General features: G+C 42.2%; 1 protein-coding gene across 1 annotated transcript in view; it reads left to right on the top strand.

The window, feature by feature from the left end:
• The first annotated feature begins 2547 nt into the window (after positions 1–2547).
• Positions 2548–19057, top strand: part of ADAMTS16 (ADAM metallopeptidase with thrombospondin type 1 motif 16) — a 157440-nt gene continuing 140930 nt past the window's right edge. The window contains exons 1-3 of the mRNA XM_058564379.1: positions 2548–2703; positions 2790–2895; positions 11162–11487. Of these exons, the coding sequence (XP_058420362.1) occupies positions 2581–2703; positions 2790–2895; positions 11162–11487 (555 nt within the window). The 5' untranslated portion in view covers positions 2548–2580. The remainder of the gene's footprint in view (positions 2704–2789; positions 2896–11161; positions 11488–19057) is intronic.

The raw sequence follows: 19057 nt of genomic DNA, 5'->3' as shown, positions 1-19057 counted from the left end.
GGCAAGTTCTAAATTTCATATAATCCTAATCTTTCACTTTGGGAATTTAAAATTTCTTACATCAAAAGTTTCCTTTTCTAGTTTCTTAATAGGCTATTTTTCACATTGCAGAGGTACACTTTCTATGTGAAGGCCTATAAACCTCCTTTCAGAAAAGCAGCATGGGTCCTGGCCCTGGCCCAGTGTGACCCCCCAGCATCGGGTAACCCTGTTCCTGCCCCTACCCCTAACTCAGATGCCCTTTGCAAGTCCAGGCTGTCATCTGTGCTTCTGAAAGTCCTCCTGGCAATCCGCCCCCATCCTTATGTGCCAAGTCACCTTATTAACATAACAAAAGACACCCTTATCCCTCTCATCTCTGAGGAAATTCCAAGAGTTTTAGGAGCTCTGTGCTAGAAATGGGAGCAAGACCAAATATGCATATCTTATTAGAAATCACAAACCGCCTTACTGCACCGTGTCCCATGGCCTTTCTTACACCCACTCCACCAGTTTCTCTCATCTCAGCTCCCAACCTGGCCCTCAGGCTGGAGCTTGCCTTCCGTCTCTGTCATCTAGAGACATTTCTTTCTTCGCAATGGAAAGAGATTCATTTTGGTATTACTCAAAAAAAAAAAAAAAAAAATCCTAAAAGTGAATCCTCTTCTATTAGCCATTCTTTCATTCCATCTTTTTGAACTTATAAAAAGAGAGGCCCTGGGTGTCTTCACGTGATGCTAACTAGACTCCCTTGCAGGTTACACTCGACATAATTAGAGACAAGTAGAGATCCCCGTTTACCGAGCATGCGATGCCCTGTCCTCAAGACAAAGGAAACCTCTGCCTCCCACAGAACCTTTACCACACCCTGGTGCTCTGCCCAGCCCCAGCCTCCAGTTTCCATCAGTACAGCACAGGCTGCCCTGTGCACCGAGGCAGACAATTGCCAGGAACTCAGGGCGGGGGGGTGTTTTAAGGCCACCTCAATGCAGGACTTTATGTAAAAATATTTGCACTTTTGAAGAGTGTTTTCTAATGAATGAGACAGAGAGAAGAGAGCTGTGGAGCAGGAGCCAGCCCCTGCACAGCCAGGAGGTGTTCTGCTATCCTTGCCCAGGATGCCTGGCACTGCAGGCCTGCCAACGGCAAGAGGCACCTACAGGCTCCCAGCTAGCTGGGCAAGAGGCCAAAGACCACCGTCACCATTTCCCTCTCCATCCTGCTCTTCCAACTGTGCCAAACACGAAAGCTGGGCTAACCTGAACATGAGGGACACTGGAACCACCCAAGCAGGAGCGCTGACCCCAGGACCTGAAACAGGTAAGTGGTCAAGGAGCGGGGAGCACAGCCAGTGGAGCAGTGGGGTCACAGGCACTAACATGTGCGTGCACTCATGCGCTGGCTCACACTTGCACTCACGCACAAGCACACAGACATGCACACACACACAGACAAGCGGGCATTGATGCACACAGGTGCACGCACAAGCTCATGTACACGTGCGCCCACATTCAAATGCATACATGTGATTTCACACATATAAACGCCATGAAGAGATATAGAACACTGGCCGGGCCAGTTTCCAGGCCAGTGGCCGCGCGCCTGCTGCTTCCTTGGTCCCCTCGCGCTGCCTGCACATCAGCCCAGCCCGGGCCTTGGCCCGGACAGACCCGCTGCACCAAGGGTCTCCCGATCGATGGGCCGTACCCAGGCCCCAGCAGCCCGGGCTCAGTCACTCGAGGTCAGGCCAGTCTAGGGCGGCCGTCACTCCGAGGCCAGGAGCGCAGCTACATCCCGGGGCAGAAGGCGCGGAAGACATGATTCCTTGACCTCCTCGTCTCCCATCGCGGCACAAGCCCGACGGCGACGCACACTCGTGCATACTCAGATCCGCACGGCCCCCAGAAGGTCCGGGCGCCCCTGTTCCGCACCCTTTCTCCCTGATGGTGCGGGAGGGCGAACCCAGCGGGGCCCAGGCGCAGCCCCGCCGCACTCCGGCGGGCGGCAGGTGTCTGGCCTTGAGCTTCGCAGGTCTGGCCCCTCCGGGTGGGGACCGGGAAGAGCCGGGCACAGCGCAGCGAGGTGCCGGCCAGTCCAGCAGCAGGACCGCAGGTCTGGAGGGCGCCAGGCGGGCGGCCCCACCTGCTCACCGCCCCGCGCTCCCGGGCCGCCTCTCCACCCAGGTGCCCACGGGTGGCTGGCGAGGCGCAGACTGCGGGCGGGGCAGCGTCCTGGTCCTTCCCAATCCTGCCCTCGTGCCCCACCCCGCCGCCCTCTTTCTCCTGCCGCTTCCCCCCTCCCTGCTTTCTTCCCTCCTGTCCTGCCCCCTTCCACTGTTCTCCCTTCCTCCCTCCTCTCGTCTTCCTCTGCCTTCCCTCCCCCTCCTCCCTCTCTCCCACGGTGCGGGCGGGTGCTCCGCCGCCGCAGCCGCCACTCCGCCCCCCGCGCGCCGCGGAGCCGCAGTAATAACCCCGGCGCGGGCGGCGGAGTCACTGTGGGGAATCCTCCTGCGCGCCGGCCGGGTCGGGTCATCTGTGCCCACTTGCACGCCGCCCGCTTGGGGATCGTCCCGCGATCCTGGGCCCCTCCGAGCGGCCCTGGATGAAGCCCTGCGTTCTGCCCACAGGGGCGCAGCGCCGGCAGGGCGCGCGGGGCAGCCGGGCCATGCGGGGCCCCGGCTGCGCGGCGCTCTGGGTGCTGCTGCTGGCGCAGGTGGGTGTGCAGGTGAGTCCCCGACAGCGGGGCAGGGTTTCCCGCGGCTCCCCTCGCGCAGTCCCCCCTCTCACCGAGGTGTCGCCGCTGTTTTCCAGCAGGCACCTGCGTCTGCCGTGGGACCGGCAGCGGCCTCGCCGGGAAGCCCGAGCGTGCGGCGTCCTCCCTGTCCTGCGGAGCGGCCAGGCTGGGTGGAAAAAGGCGGTAAGTCCGCAGAGGCGGTTCTAATCTGCAATGTGGCAGCTCGTAAAATCCCCAACGCTGGTTTATAATGTGCTGCGAATGTTCAAACGGTATGAACTCGCGTTTAAGGTGCTGTCTTGCTTCTTTCTTACTGGATGAGCAAGCACCTATGAATTGACTTTCGCCAGTATTTATTTTATATTCCCTTGTAAAACAGTAACGGCTTATCAGCCTATTACCCTAAACACTAGGAAAAAAGGCAAGGAAATATATTTTATTAAAAAAATTTAAAGGGCCAAGAAAGAATCTAGAGTTTGTAGCAATGTGTTCATTAAAGCAATTATAAAGAGAGTATTACTCCTTTCTCCGTCCGCTCCTTCCTATCCCCCTCCGCTTCCCTCTCCTGATTTTCAAACTAAAGTCTGTCTCTATCCTTGACTATCAGAAGAGAGTCATTTTTGCTCAGTAGTTATCATCTTAGCGTCGAAGTTAATTCTCTTCAAGACTGGGGCATAATTGAAACATAATAGTGCATGGAATGGGTAATTAGCATACTGTGACATCATAAGCACTGTACATGTCCTGTGCTTGATTTGGCATAAACACGAGTCTGATGTTTTTGCGATATAGGGTTTTACTGCTGTTCTCACCAGAATAGACTGCATCAGCTCAGTGTCCTGAGCTGCATCAGGGTCAATCCCGGAGCAGATGTGGAACGTCGCTTGCTAAGTGGTTTTTATCTGAACCCGAATCCATTGGCAATCACTAAATATTAGTACTTTGTATCATTTCCAACAATAAATTGCCACCTCAAATATTAATAATGATTTTTAGAGGGAGGACTAGATTTGATTATTCCAATGTATCTTCAGAAAGATTCAATCCCACAAAATCGAAGAATTTATAATTCAAAATTCCTGGATATAGTTTCTTCATCTGCATAAAATTACATAAATACAAGAATTTAATATATGCATTAACTATTCAAATTCTCTCCTCTTGAATGAACATAGAGATAGTAAAGAGATACATCGGATGAGTGTTGGAACATGGAACCTATCTCAGGACCACCAGAGGGCGCTAGATGTAAATGCTTTACAATGTTTATAAATTACTTGCCCCGTGTATGTGCAAGAGAAAGTTAATGATCTATTTAAAGCGGAGCTTCTGGGGGTTGCCCAGGTCTTTACTGTTCCTCTTAGAATGCGTTCTACAATGTAGTTATCCATACTGGAAGTTAATTGTACCCCCCAACTTTTTCAAAAAGATTTTTATAGAAATGCTAGTTCTCTAAAATCATGAAAATTCCTGAAGGTCTCAGGAGATTTTCAGAGTACTTTACAGCATTTATGAAGTTTTCTTTCAGAGAGGAGCATTATAGATGGAGAACCATTTATTTCCAGGAGAAGCCAAGAGTTCCTGCCTAAAAGTGCTTTTCCCCCTGGAGGATAGACTCCTGTGAGCTGGACTCCAGCCCGGCTGGCATGCCGCTCTATTCACCTGGCACCTCGCTGGTGTCACAAGCCCAGCGTTCCCATGGCACCCACTTACCTTGCTGGTCAGAAACTGAAGGAGAAGGTTTGAGCCATCATCAGTGAGGTTCTAGCTTAGTGGACACACCACCCTCATCTCCCATCCCCATGGTTTTAGGTCTTTAATTATAAAAGGCTAAGTTGAGAGCATGGATGTCACTGGAAACCTTTCACACAACCAGAGACAAGACTCTTTCTGCTTCTCAGTGTTACTATTTGATCTAGAATAGAACTAGAGTGCGTTGTGTGACCCTGGAGTCAATAGCTAGGTGTTCACTGTACAAGTTGGCCTTGAAATAACTCTTTTGGCCATGAGTTTTGTTTGACACACATTTCAAACTATATTGCAAATTTTGCTGGGTGTCTGAAGTAATTATGTGATAGGAAAGAGAACTCCATATATTCTTTGAGGCAACCATGGATAATTAAATTGAGATAAATTCTATTTTCAGATATTAAGTATACCTATTTCATTTTGGTTAATTCAGCATTGCTTTTCCTTAATAGGAGACTTGAATATTTTTCCCTACAATTTTACCTTTGTAGTAAAAATAGTGGCTCCTGTTAAGAGGAGAAACATATCACAGACTTGTTAACTTTTTAATTCTAGTGTACACTGAGTTTCCAGGGCAAGGTGTAGAAGTTCTTTAGAACCTTGTTTCACTGGGCACGATAGAACTGTGTTTGTGTGTGCGCACTGCAGGTTTATATTGATTTACATTCAAACACTCACCTGGCATGAGTCAGGGTCGTTCCTTTCAGGTTCACCTGGTGGTGTGCTTGTAAATGTTTAACAACAGGCTCTTTGGAGCTCTGATTTGTAACATGTGCTGGTTCCCATGGGGTAAAGACTCCACCATGGCCACTTTCAAGCTATCGATGTGATGTCACTGAACTCAGTTAGGATGCAGGGTGTAAAATCCACTCTCTGCAGCTGGTACAGACCAGCCCAGCACACTCACAGGTGGTCCACACCTCCTGCACTCAGTTTGAAACCAGAGCCTTCCTGGACTTGATGCTGTGGTCAAAAACCTCTTGAAGGGCCAGCCCGTGGCCTAGTGGTTAAGTTTGGCACGCTCCGCTTTGACGGCCCAGGTTCTGTTCCCTGGAGCAGACCTACATCTCTCGTTGGCAATCATGCTGTGGCGGCAACCCACATACAAAATAGAGGAAGATTGGCACAGATGTTAGCTCAGGGCAAATCTTCCTCAAGAAAAAAAAAAAGCATCTTGAATCAAGTAGTCCAGGAAACTGGCGCAGCCATGTGTGAAGTTTTCCCTGTTTTAAAAAGTCTATACAGAACCAAGGTCTTATTTAAAGGATTCTCAAAGATCAGGAACACACTCAAATTTTTCCTGAAATCACAAGACAATAGTTGTGGGGATTATAATCTTAAAACATATGGTCAAAAGTTAGTTCAAAATTTTCAGTTTATTGAAATGATATATTGACTTCTCTCCAAATAGTAATGTGTATGATGAGATGCTGTGCTTGTTTTGTTTATTCATTGAATTATTTAGCTACGATCTTTGTCACAGTCATTTATACGTAACTGGGAGTACATATTTGAAACTAAGGACTGCTTTTCAACTAAATCAGGAGTTCTCTGTCTTGGTACTGTTGATATTTTGTTGTGGGGTCAGTCCTGTGCATTGAAGAGTGTGAGCAGCATCCCTGGATCCTGCCCTCTGCATTCCAGGAGCATAACTATCTCCTCCCCCTTTGTGACAAAGACATTTGTCTCCTGGGGTGGGGGAGGGGAATCACCCCTAGTTGAGAACCATTGGACTGAATTGAAAGACAGTGCTTCTTCTGTCACACATCTTCTCCATCATTCTCAGGAAGGGGTTGTGATTGATCACGATGAGTGGCTTTGCAGTGGTATAGAGCTGGTGTCTGGGGCAGCACACACCAGTCCTCCAGAGCTGATGGTTACCTTTTCAGGAATTTTGCAAGCTGGTTGTTGAAAATTAAAATCTATAAATTCACAGTGAAATAAATTACATTAAAAACAAAATGAAAATACTCAAACCTCATCGCCATCATTATTTTGCTGTGTTTTCCTCTTATCTATGCTCTTGAGGTTATTTGCATGTATCGTATCTGTGTGGTGGAAATACTATATAACGGTGTGCTATTGTGCATCTCTCCTGAACTCCGTGTTCAGTGACGTTACATTGATAATCTAAATCAGCCACAGTGGGAGTATTTTCACCAGGGAAATTGGTAAATGCTATCAGCCAGGCTGGTTTTATTCTCCCCAGATAGCTGGTTGTCAAACATTTATCAGCACAACACTGTATGTGTTTATGTAAAAGGAGCTTATCAGTCATTATTTTGAAAGATAGATATTATATGCCCTCCATCATAAGAATATGGCTTATATCATCTGGAAACAATTTGATTTTTAAAAAATGGTAATCATCTTTTTATGGGCAGTAAATTTGCTGATTGGCCAGTGTTTGGAAAAGTCCACGTGCTTTTCCTGCACTGCTCGGCCTCTGTTGGAATGGAAACAGGCTAGTGGTGAGGTGGAGGCGACCCCAGAGAGCCCCCAGAGGGCCAGATAACAGGTGATAACAGGACCACCTCGCACCAGCCTTTCGCCTTAGTCCAGAGAGCCGGGGATGAGGAAGGCGGGTTGAGTAAAGCCAGCAAACCAGGCACGCGCTTTCCACTTCTGTCTTTTGGAGTGGCCCAGGACAGCCTGCTATCACATACTTATACCAAACACACAATTTCTGACTTGTTCCCCCCTTGCTTCTATCATTGCATACAATTTAACCAGATTTCTTTTACTTTCTCATTTTCCTAAGTAAAATATGAGACAATTCCAATGTATTTTGCTCTAGCAGACACAACTGCCCTGCTTTGACAAACGTTTGGATGATTGATTGTCAAATTGTTTGCTAGAACCTGCTGCCTGTCTAATCTGCATGTAGCCCACTTCACCAGTTACCATCAAAGTGCTCGTTCATACCCGCATAGCGGGATTTAGGCGTGTGGGCCCAGCAATGGGCCCAGAAGAGTCACACATCAAAGCTCTTGATGGAGGAAGCAGGACACCTGGGGTTTCAGAGGCCATAACGAAGCCTTTGGTTATCCTGCCCCTTGATCTGGTTGGCTGACTGGCCTCAGACCCTCACCTCACCATGGGCTTCAGCACAGAGGCTCCAGGCCGTGCCTTACCATCCATGGCCTTCTCTGCCTCCTCTGTCCGTTGGCTGCCACATGCTCTGTTCTAGTGTAACCCTTCAGTTACCTGCCAGGATGACACATGGAGATGTGGACAAGTACTTGCACTGAAAGAGTTTGTGAATAAAACCTTTTTCCAGAAAAAATAGTTACTGAATTACTGTTCACTTGTGACCAAATGCCACCTCTGTAGGATGCTGATTTATTTTATCTTATGACTCCAAGAAGTGTGTTCAACCTACACTAAAGCAGAAAAGGGCCCAGGTTATTAGGCCTCTAGCAGAACAATCTCCTGACAGCATATATTGGTAATAAAAGGAGCTTCAGAGTTTCTCTCCACACTTTCCGCAGAGAGAGAAATGGCTCAAATGTGCACTGAATGCAAAACTGTAAGATTGCCTGTGATCAAAACCCTGCAGACCTGTATGGGTACCCTGAAATCTGATAGCTCCTTGGAGTTTTCTTAACTTTTAAAAAGAAATCATTTATTTGAATGCATTTTAGGCTAGCATCCTATAAATTCAAGTGAGAAGAAGTGTGTGGAGCGTCTCTTTGTAAGGCGCTGAAGTGTGAAATATGATCAAGCGCCAAGAACCCAGGTCAATTGGAGGGTCAGCAGTGGGTTTCACCTGGAGGAAATACACACATGAGGAAATACACACATGAGGAAATATACACATGAACGTTCACATCTAGGAAACCTGGAGTGTGTGTACATACTGCCTTTTGTCCCCTAGGTTCAATGATTTAATAGTTAACTATTGAAAAATTAAGCAGCAAAAAATGCCCATCACATTTATTTTTTAACCATTTTCTGAAAAATTATTGGTATTTTTAAGCTAAAATTTCTTATCAGTACAATGAAGATGTTGGTAAAAGCAAAGACTATGACTAAAAGAATGTTTAGAACTGTAAAAATGATGACATATTATAATTACTCTAGAGTAAAATTTCTGAAATAGAATCCTAAAAGTCCACTTTTAGTTTTTTTTTTTTTATTGATGTTTTAATGGTTTCTAACATTGTGAAATTTTGGGTTGTACATTTTTGTTTGTCCATCACCCCATATATGACTCCCTTCACCCCTTGTGCCCACCCCCCACCCCCACTGCCCGGGTAACCACGGTCCAGTTTTCTCTGTGCATGTGTTGGTTTATATTCCACATATGAGTGAGATCATACAGTGTTTGTCTTTCTCTTTCTGGCTTATTTCACTTAACATAATACGCTCCAGGCCCATCCATGTTGTTGCAAATGGGATGATTTTGTCTTTTTTTATGGCTGAGTAGTATTCCATTGTATATATATACCACATTTTCTTAATCCTATCGTCAGTCGAGGGACACTTAGGTTGCTTCCACTTCTTGGCTATGGTGAATAATGCTGCAATGAACATAGGGGTGCATAAGCCTCTTTGGATTGTTGATTTCAGGTGCGTTGGATAGATTCCCAGTAGTGGGATGGCTGGATCATAGGGCATCTCTATTTTTAATTCTTTGAGGAATCTCCATACCGTTTTCCATAGAGGCTGCACCAATTTGCATTCCCACCAGCTGTGTATGAGGGTTCCTGTTTCTCCACATCCTCTCCAACATTTGTTGTTTTTTGTCTTAGTGATTATAGCCATTCTAACGGGCATGAGGTGGTATCTTAGTGTTGTTTTGATTTGCATTTCCCTGATGATTAGTGATGTTGAGCATCTTTTCATGTGCCTATTGGCCATCTGTATATCTTCCTTGGAGAAGTGTCTGTTCATTTCCTCTGCCCATTTTTTGATCGGGTTGTTCGTTTTTTTGTTGTTCAATTGTGTGAGTTCTTTATATATTATGGAGATCAACCCCTTGTCAGATGTATGTTTTGCAAATATTCTCTCCCAGCTGGTTGGTTGTTTGTTCATCTTGATTCTGGTTTCATTTGTCTTATAAAAGCTCTTTAATCTGATAAAGTCCCACTTGTTTATTTTTTCTTTAGTTTCCCTAGTCTGGGTAGGCATGTCATCCGAAAAGATTCCTTTAAAACCAATGTCAAATAGTGTGTTGCCTATATTTTCTTCTATGAGTTTTATAGTTTCAGGTCTCACCTTCAGGTCTTTGATCCATTTTGAGTTAATTTTTGTGAATGGCGATAGCACATGGTCCACTTTCATTCTTTTGCATGTGGCTGTCCAGTTTTCCCAACACCATTTATTAAAGAGACTTTCCTTTCTCCATTGCATGTTCTTAGCACCTTTGTCGAAAATTAGCTGTCCGTATATGTGTGGTTTTATTTCTGGGCTTTCAATTCTGTTCCATTGATCTGTGTGTCTGTTTTTGTACCAGTACCATGCTGTTTTGATTACTATTGCTTTGTAGTATGTTTTGAAGTCAGGAATTGTGATGCCTCCTGCTTTGTTCTTTTTCTTTAGGATTTCTTTAGCTATTCGAGGTCTTTTGTTGCCCCATATAAATTTTAGTATTCTTTTTTCTATTTCTGTGAAGAATGTCATTGGGATTCTGATTGGGATTGCATTGAATCTGTAGATTGCTTTAGGTAATATAGACATTTTAACTATGTTTATTCTTCCAATCCACGTGCATGGGATATCTTTCCATTTCTTTATGTCATCGTGGATTTCCCTCAATAATGTCTTGTAGTTCTCATTGTATAGGTCCTTCACCTCCTTGGTAAGATTTATTCCTAGGTATTTTATTCTTTTTGATGCAATTGTAAATGGTATTATCTTTTTGAGCTCTCTTTCTGTTAGTTCATTATTAGCATATAGAAATGCAACTGATTTTTGTAGATTGATTTTGTACCCTGCAACTTTGCTGTAGTTGTTGATTGTTTCTAACAGTTTTCCAACAGATTCTTTAGGGTTTTCTATATATACAATCATGTCATCTGCAAATAGTGAGAGTTTCACTTCTTCGTTACCTATTTGGATTCCTTTTATTCCTTTTTCTTGCCTAATTGCTCTGGCCAAAACCTCCAGTACTATGTTGAACAGGAGTGGTGAGAGTGGGCAGCCCTGCCTCATTCCTGTTCTCAGAGGAATGGCTTTCAGTCTTTCCCCGTTGAGTATGATGTTAGCTGTGGGTTTGTCATATATGGCCTTTATTATGTTGAGGTACTTTCCTTCTATTCCCATTTTATTGAGAGTTTTTATCATAAATGGATGTTGTATCTTGTCAAATGCCTTCTCTGCGTCTATTGAGACGATCATGTGGTTTTTATTCTTTGTTTTGTTGATGTGATGTATCACGTTGATTGATTTGCAAGCTTTTAGTTTTATTTGGTCCATAATTTGTTTTTCCTTTGCAGTGTCTTAGAATTCACTGGATTGGTAATGACACATTGTAGAGACAGCATCGACTTCCCTAAAGGCCACTTTTAAGATTTTCCCTTTTACTGCCAATTTTATGCTTGCTACAGTTGGATTCAAGGATGGGTAGATGTTGAAATTTTCTCCATCATTTTTTCCTGGGAGGAAATGTCATCTGGTAATAAATTATATTTGAAGACTTCCTGATTCTTTTCACAATTCTGAAATCACTCAGCCACTCCCTGTCTTTCGCTTTCAGAATATGACCTGGTGTCCCCCTACGAGGTTGACCACAATGGCGACTACGTGTCCCATGAAATCTTGCACTCACAGAGGAGGAGAAGGGCGCTGGCCCCGCTCGGAGTTGACTCTCTTCACCTTCGGCTGAGAGGCTTCAGGCACGACTTCCACATGGATCTGAAAACCTCCCGCCATCTGGTGGCTCCCGGATTCATCGTGCAGACGTTGGGAAAGGGAGGCACCAAGTCAGTGCAGGCTTTCCCGCCTGAGGATTTCTGTTTTTATCAAGGCTCCTTACGATCCCACAAAAATTCCTCAGTGGCTCTTTCAACCTGCCAAGGTTTGGTGAGTACAGCTCTTGCCGCCTGTAGTGGGGCGGCGGGGACAGTGATGTGTGTGAGGGGAAGGATGACAGCTTTCCCTTGAAACATTTTAGCTCTTTCTTCTATTATTGCAGTACAGATTTCTTTGATCTGTAAAAATCCAAGAAAATTGCCAAGTAATACGGTCTAAAATATGTTGCGCTGCCCCCTTCGGCCCATTGGGAAATAGTGCACACATTCAGCCTTTTGTTGTTGTTGTTGTTGTTGTTCTAGAATAACTGAGGGAGAGCTCTGCAGTCTGAAACTGTACTAAGAACTCATGACCAGGTCTGCTTAAGACACTGATGTCTTAGGCTATGCTCGTCCTCTAACTTGCTGCTCCATTACTAACGCTGGAGAAAGCTCTTCATTTTGAATAGAACTACAGTACTCAACTGACTGGCCGTGTTGATTATTGGGTCAGATGCTTGAAAACACTTTACTTCTGTCATTCTGATGACGGTAACATGCTTACAAATTAGGTGTTCATTCCAAACGGGGTGAAGAATTTGTGGCGGGGCAGTGCTGGTCTTACTGGACTAAAGCTTCTATTGGTGCATTCCCCACTTTCTCAATATCTGATTTAGACATTAAACATCACTTAGATGCTTCAGATGGTCCCCTTTGCTGGGACCCTACAGTGAGGAGCATTTGGCCAGATTGAGAACACCTGTATCCCTCAGGCTGACCCAAGCTGAAGTCTTAATGGCTTGTCTTTTCTTAAAATATTTCCATATTTTTAGGGGAAAAAAAGCTTAGTAGAAACTTAGATTCTTGGGCACAAATTAATCAGTTAGACACAGATGAGTAAGACACAGCTTATGTAGCAGAGTGAAAATGTGTGATCAAAATGCTTTAAGGTCTTGACCATGTTAAAGGTTTGGCAAACAGATTTTTGAACATTTATTAAATCTCCAGAAAATGCTTTAAGTCTGTCTTGAACTTCTTTCCTTCTTTGGAAAGAGAGAATTCATAACCTACATCTCACAAAGATTTTGTGTATGTGTATGAGAATATTAGATGCTGAAGGGGCATTCTAACCAACTACTTAAAATAGTAAATATGCGAAAATGCTAAATCCTGTTAAAATATTTTAAAAAACATTAATATTCTGCTTCTCAGGGAAATTTGGTATGTATTGGTCTCATGTTTACTTTCATTTATAGAAAGTTTTTGGTGTGAGAATGGATACAATAGGGAGTTGTCAAGGATAGGGTGGTGTTATTTGGCATACTTGTTAAGCATGAAGGCAGTGTGGCTGATTTCTTCCATACTCTCCTAAGCAAAATAGGTCTTCCTTGATTAAAGGACTAGACCTCTTCATGTAACACACTAAAGGAAGATACCCTTTCTTTGGCTTTCTTTGACAAAGGCTCAGACCAGAAATGGAAGCCATCTGTGTGGCAGTGAGGTGTGCAATGCGCTTCAGAGCTCAGTCTCCTTGGATTTGTTTGTGGAGATTGGATGAGGTGCTTCCCATCAACCCAGCAGGGATGCAGGATTATTGACACCCCAGGTCTCCGTGAGCCAGGGCTCCCCCGTGAAGGCTGAGCCATGCCCTGGAGGCTGTCCCATGAATAGAGTTGGCTGGCAGCAGCTTGAGATTTCTGGCTCTTTTAGAACTCAGTGGGAGTTAACAGCAAAAGTTGTAAATGTGCAACTACATGAAAGATAAAGGAGTGAAAAGAACAGAAAGAAAGACTCCTCTGGATAATAAACACTGGAATTTAATATTTTGGTTGCTGAAATAGACATTTGTATGCCTTCACCATTAATCTTCCAAATACATTAATTTCCACATCACTGATACTTTGTCTGTAGATGGTCATTACAAGCATGACCTCAACTAGACTTATGAGTGTGAGGTTCAGGAGCATTTGCCAGATGATAAGACAAATCAGACGCATTTTAAAGAAGAAAATGGGAGGATAAAAGAATCCTCTGTCTTTTGCCAGATAATAAAAATATTGAAGGAGAATGCCCTTCAAGTAGCTGCCAAGTCCGTTATTTCTCTCCTGACTGATGGTTACACCATTCCTCATCTTCCAAATCTGTTAACATATGAAGAAAAATAGCATGTCTTTTACAGCGGTGATGGCTCCTTTTTTGTTATTGTTGTTCTTGGTTCTTTCAGATTCCACTTAAAGTCCCAGGTAGATTTCAGTTAAGCTATCAGTCCAAACTGATAAATACTTTGGGTTTTTTTCCTGGTTCTCAGATTTTGAGTTCGGGAAAATTTTGCTGTAGGCATCTAATAAGTGAGTTGAGAAACACTGTGAAAGTTAATAGTTGATGGTGTGGTCCTATTTATAGTAAATAAATATTCTTAAAGAAGAAAGACACAAATAAAAAGAGCATTTTACTTTGAGTCAAATGTGAATAATCACTGAGCTTCAGAGTATGTGTCACTGGAGGCTGCCAGAGCTGGGCCCAAGGAGTTTATTGTCTGATGACAGAGGAAGGGAAAAGCAATTTCACTACAGAGTGATGAAATAAGGCCAAATTGGGTGCTAGGGAAACTCAGAGAAGGGTGCTTCATCCTGCCTTGGGGGGAGGTGGCAGCATCAGGGCAGGTTTCTTGAGGAAGTATTGTCCAAGCCAAATCCTCATAGTAGAATTGGGCTGTGATGCCCATAAATGGATGAGTAACAAGCTGTCCCAGGGAAGACTGCTAACGTCTCTCAAGTTCAAGGAGTCCTTGATAACACCATCTATGTATGTTAAGAGATTAACATTCCTATATGAAGCCCAAGTATAGTAAACTAAATAAGATTTGTAAACCCTAAAAGGACTTCTAAAGTCATCCTGGTATTGCCACCAAGTATCTCGACTCAAAATATTTTTTATGTCACTAAATAAGATTATTTTTTTTTAAATAGTACTTGTTGTTACTATGTCTCTACCAAATTGACATTACAAATCTATTGTGATTACCAACCATAGGGACATAAATGTGTGTCACACAGTAGGTGCTTTCCAAGAATTATTGGGCCACTTACAGTGTAGGAAACAAAGTTAACAATGGCAATAGCAGAAGTAACAATAATAACTTAATGAATGTTACGTACAAATACTCGGCTAATGGCTTCACATTTGTTATCTCACTTAGCCTGACGGCAACTCTAAGAGATAGGTACTATTTTTTAAAAAACAGCTTTATTGACATATAATTCACTTATCACAGAGTTTCACTCCTTGAAAATGTATAATTCAGTGGTTTTTAGTATATCCCAGAGCTGTGTATACACTACATAATCTGATTCAAGACATCTGTATCACTCTGGAAAGAAACCTCTTACAGTCAGTCCTTATTTCCTCCAACCCCCACAAATCAGTCCTAGTCACCTACTAATCTACTTTCTGTACCCATAGATTTCCCTAATTTGGCCATTTCTTATAAATGGAAGCATACATATGTGGTCTTTTGTGACTAGCTCCTTTCACTTAGCGTATGTTCAAGGTTCATCCAAGTCATAACGTGTATCAATAATTTATTTTTATTGGTAAATAATAATCCATTGTATACCACATTTTTTATTTATCCATTCATCAGTTGATGGACATTCTTATGTGTACTCCTCTTGGCTATTGTGAATAATGCTTCTATGAATATTTGTGTACAAGTTTTGTGTGGACATATGCTTCATTTCACTTGGGTTTATACCTAGGAGTGTAATTACTGGGTCGCATGGAAATTTTATGCTTAACATTTTGAGGAACTTCCAAACTGTTTTCCATAGTATCTGGACCGTTTTGCATTCCCCCAGCAATATATAAATGTTTTAATTTATTCACATTCTGGCCAATACTTGTTGTCTATCTTCTTTATTATAGCAATCCTGGAGAGTATGAAATGATATTTCATTGTAGTTTTGACTTGCTGGATAGAGATTTTTAGCTGACAGTTTTCTTGCTGTTGTTACTGTTTTGTTTTGTTTTTCTTTCAGCACTTTGAATGTGTACTCTTACTGCCTTCTGGCATCCATTGTTTCCAATAAGAAGTCAGCTGTTCATCTCATTGTAGTTTCATTGTACATAAGGAGTTGTTTTTCTATTGCTGCTTTCAAGAGTTTCTCTTTGTCTTTCAGCATTTTTACTATGACTACATAGGTGTGGATATCTTTGTGTTTATCCTTCTTGGAGTTAGCTGAGCTTCTTGAATGTGCAGATTAATGTTTTTTGTCAATTTGGAAGGTATTCAGCTATCATATCTTTACATATTTTTTTCTGCTCCTTTCTCTCTCTCTTCTTTTTTGTTATTCCCATTATGCATATGTTGGTGTGCTTAATGATGTACCAGATTTCTCTGAGACTCCATTCGTTTTTCTTCTTTTTTCTCTGTGTTCTTCAAATTGCATAATCTCTATTGATTTATCTTCAAGTTCACTGATTCTCTGCTGAAAGTTCAAATCTACTATTAGGCTTGTATAGTAAGTTTTTCATTTTGGATATTTTATTTTTCAACTACAGAGTTTCCATTTGGTTCTTTTTATAATTTCTCTTATTCTCTATTTTACAAGACATTGTCAATAGGACTTGCTTTAATTATTTAGACATAATTTCCTTTGGTTCTTTGAACATGTTTGTAATAGTTGCTTTGAAGTATTTATCTACTAGGTTCCACATCTGAGTCCCCTCAGAAGCAGTTTCTATTGCTCATTTCTTTTCCTGTGTGTGGGTCACACTTTTTTGTTTCCTTGTATGTCTCATAATTTTTGCTGGAAACTGAACATTCTAGATAATATATTGTAGCAACTCTAGGCACTGACCACCCTTTGCCATTCCAGGGCTTGTTGCTATTGTTTTCTTTTTTACTTGTTTGTTTAGTGACTTGACTAGTTCAGTGAAATCTGTCTTTCCTGCACCATGCAGCCTCTGATGTTATCTCTCAGAGAATGCAGCCTTGGGACAGGCACAGTCACCCTGAAAACCTAACTGGTCTGCCTTGGTTGGTATCACACCCAGCTGTCAGCTTGCTAGATGATTGCTTTTTTTTTTACTACATTCTGGGGTATAATTTGCTCCACAATCCGATTTGATTAAAGAAGAGTTCTTTTGCAGGATTAGGATGCTGCCTGTTTTTGACACTACTCCAACACCAAGAGAAATCTTCTCAGCTGTCTTTTTCCCTGAGTCTCCTGCTAAACTTTAATCTGTGTACTGTTTTGGTTATTGTTGTGTGTATCATAGAGCCCCTAGCTTTCTCTTAATTGCTCACATCCAAGATCTCCATTATTTTGACAACACATTTAGGTATGAATTTTTGCACACTCTATTCCAAATAAAATCAGCCCCTATAGGTAAGTTCCTTGTTCTTACAGCATGCCTCTCCTCCTGGGCAAAATGTCTGTGCCACTGCCCAGGAGCTGGGGCTGGTAGTGTTCTGCTATTCCCAGAGTGACACCACTATTCTATGAGTGGAGCTCTGAGTGAGGATTGTAGCTCTCGGTCTTCTCTGCTTTTGCTTCCTGGCTTGAAGCCTCTACCTTACAAGAGAAGTGGAGTGAGAATGTTCAGTGTTCCATTATCATCAGCTTGCTGAGTCTAGAGTTTCCACCCTATGAGTCGGGGCTGCTTCACAGAAGGGAAACCAATTCTCATGGCCATGCCTTCCTAGAATAGAATTTCTGCAATATAGAACTAAGGGGATGAAAGATGCTGGTGCCTTAATTCTCCTGATGTGAAAATATAGCCCCAGACTCAGATTTGGGGGATAGAGATCTCTTTTCTCCTTGGCTGCCTTTGCATGGAATAGAGATTTGTCACATTGAGCAGGGGGCAAGTTTAATATGTGACTAAACCATGGCTCAGATGCCACCAAATTTCACCATTCTTTCAGAGATTTACTAAATTTAATTCAATAAATGTTTCTCCACTTTTATGCCCTCGGGACAATTTCCAGAGACTTTAAATGGTGTGTGTATGTGTTGTGTGTATGTGTGTATTATTTTCAGCAGATAAATGGCTGTTTCACTGGAGAAAGTGTCTGCCACACTTCTCACACCAGCATTCTGGAAGTCAGTTTCTGCTAGGTGCCATTATTAATGCATTTTACAGATCATTGCCCAAGACCACTTTATTATCCCCATTTTACAGTTGATTCCCAAGATAACTCTTAAAAGAGTGGGTTTGGACCTAGATAGCTTGACTCCAGAACCAGCACCTTAAATCACAATACGATTTTGCTTCCTTTGATCATGAGGCTGTCGCTGCCCTATGGGGACCTGCAAGATCATTTACATGAATTTCCATTGCATCATCCTTGAATGCTCTCTGAAGCGTAATGACTTTCTCACTTGATTTCTACCTCAGTGCCACCTTCCTCAGCATCTAGCCTTCTCTGAGCATAGTGGCCCCATTTGTACTGTATCAGGGGCTTCTATTAAAATATGTGGAATTCATTCCATGATTATTTATTTACAGGTTTGTTTTTTTATACCAGGCTATGAGTTACGAGATGTTGTTTTATTCATCTTTGTATCCCCAAGTTCCTGTTAACACTAACGAAAATTCTTTTTTTTCTTACAATGAATGATTGTATTTCAAATTTACAAAAAATATATTATATCTTCTCAACTTCTATTTTGAGGTATGAATAAATATAAAATTCATTTTATAGTCCATTTAATCAGATTTCTTTTCATGACTAATGCCAAACACCTTAAATGTCAGAAGTGGTTTAATCAATGGTGTTTCTGACAACTATTTTTTAAAACTCCCATTTATCAGTACTTAATGACAAATCTTTTTAAATGAGATTTCTTTAGAAATATTTTCTGTTACATATGACAGGATTTGATTTTCTTAAAGGATTTCATGCAAATTCTTTACTTGTATTAATACTTTAGCAAATAAATAAATAAATAAATAAATAATTTTAAAAAATTGTCCCTGGCACAAAATCTGCATGAACATTAGCTCTTCTTGCATAAAGCATTATATTTATTAAGGCATTAATGCATAGAATACATGCCACTTCTCCTGAAATCTAATTATTTTCTTGTTTTCAATAGTGCTGGAAAACTGGTAAATGCCACAGTCCTCAGTTCTGTTTAAGAATTTCCTCACTTGGTTGGGGACTTACTCAGGGCCCTAGTTTGAATTGTACTAGGTTTTATTTCCAGTCACAAACTCCAGGGATTCTCTGGAAACTCTAGTCATTAAGAGTTTTTCTAAAGCACCCAATAAATCCTAGGAAACTGTCTGAAATATTGCCAAACTTTCATCTGGTTTTGAAAAGTGTTCTTGAGCCAGGAAAATAAAACAGGAGTAGAAAGAAAAGATCAGCATAGGGCAGGGTTAGAAGAGATAATATGAGTTTTAAAAGAAAAGTGTCATTATGTGAAAAGACCGATGATGGCATAAGCAGTTGAAAATATGTCAGTCTAGGTAAGCATGCAGGAAAATTATAAAGAAAGTAAGGGTTTTGGATAAAGTATGGCTGAAGTTGGTGGTTCTTAGGAAATTTAAAAGGTAGGTGTGGATAACTAACTAAAAGTACTGGGTCATTATATAAATTTCTGCTAATTACTTAAGAATAAATATAGTAAAAA

This window comes from Diceros bicornis, chromosome 20 (genome assembly GCF_020826845.1).
Source record: "Diceros bicornis minor isolate mBicDic1 chromosome 20, mDicBic1.mat.cur, whole genome shotgun sequence".
In the NCBI taxonomy this organism is placed as follows: domain Eukaryota; kingdom Metazoa; phylum Chordata; class Mammalia; order Perissodactyla; family Rhinocerotidae; genus Diceros; species Diceros bicornis.
This window is presented reverse-complemented; position numbering and strand designations above follow the sequence as displayed.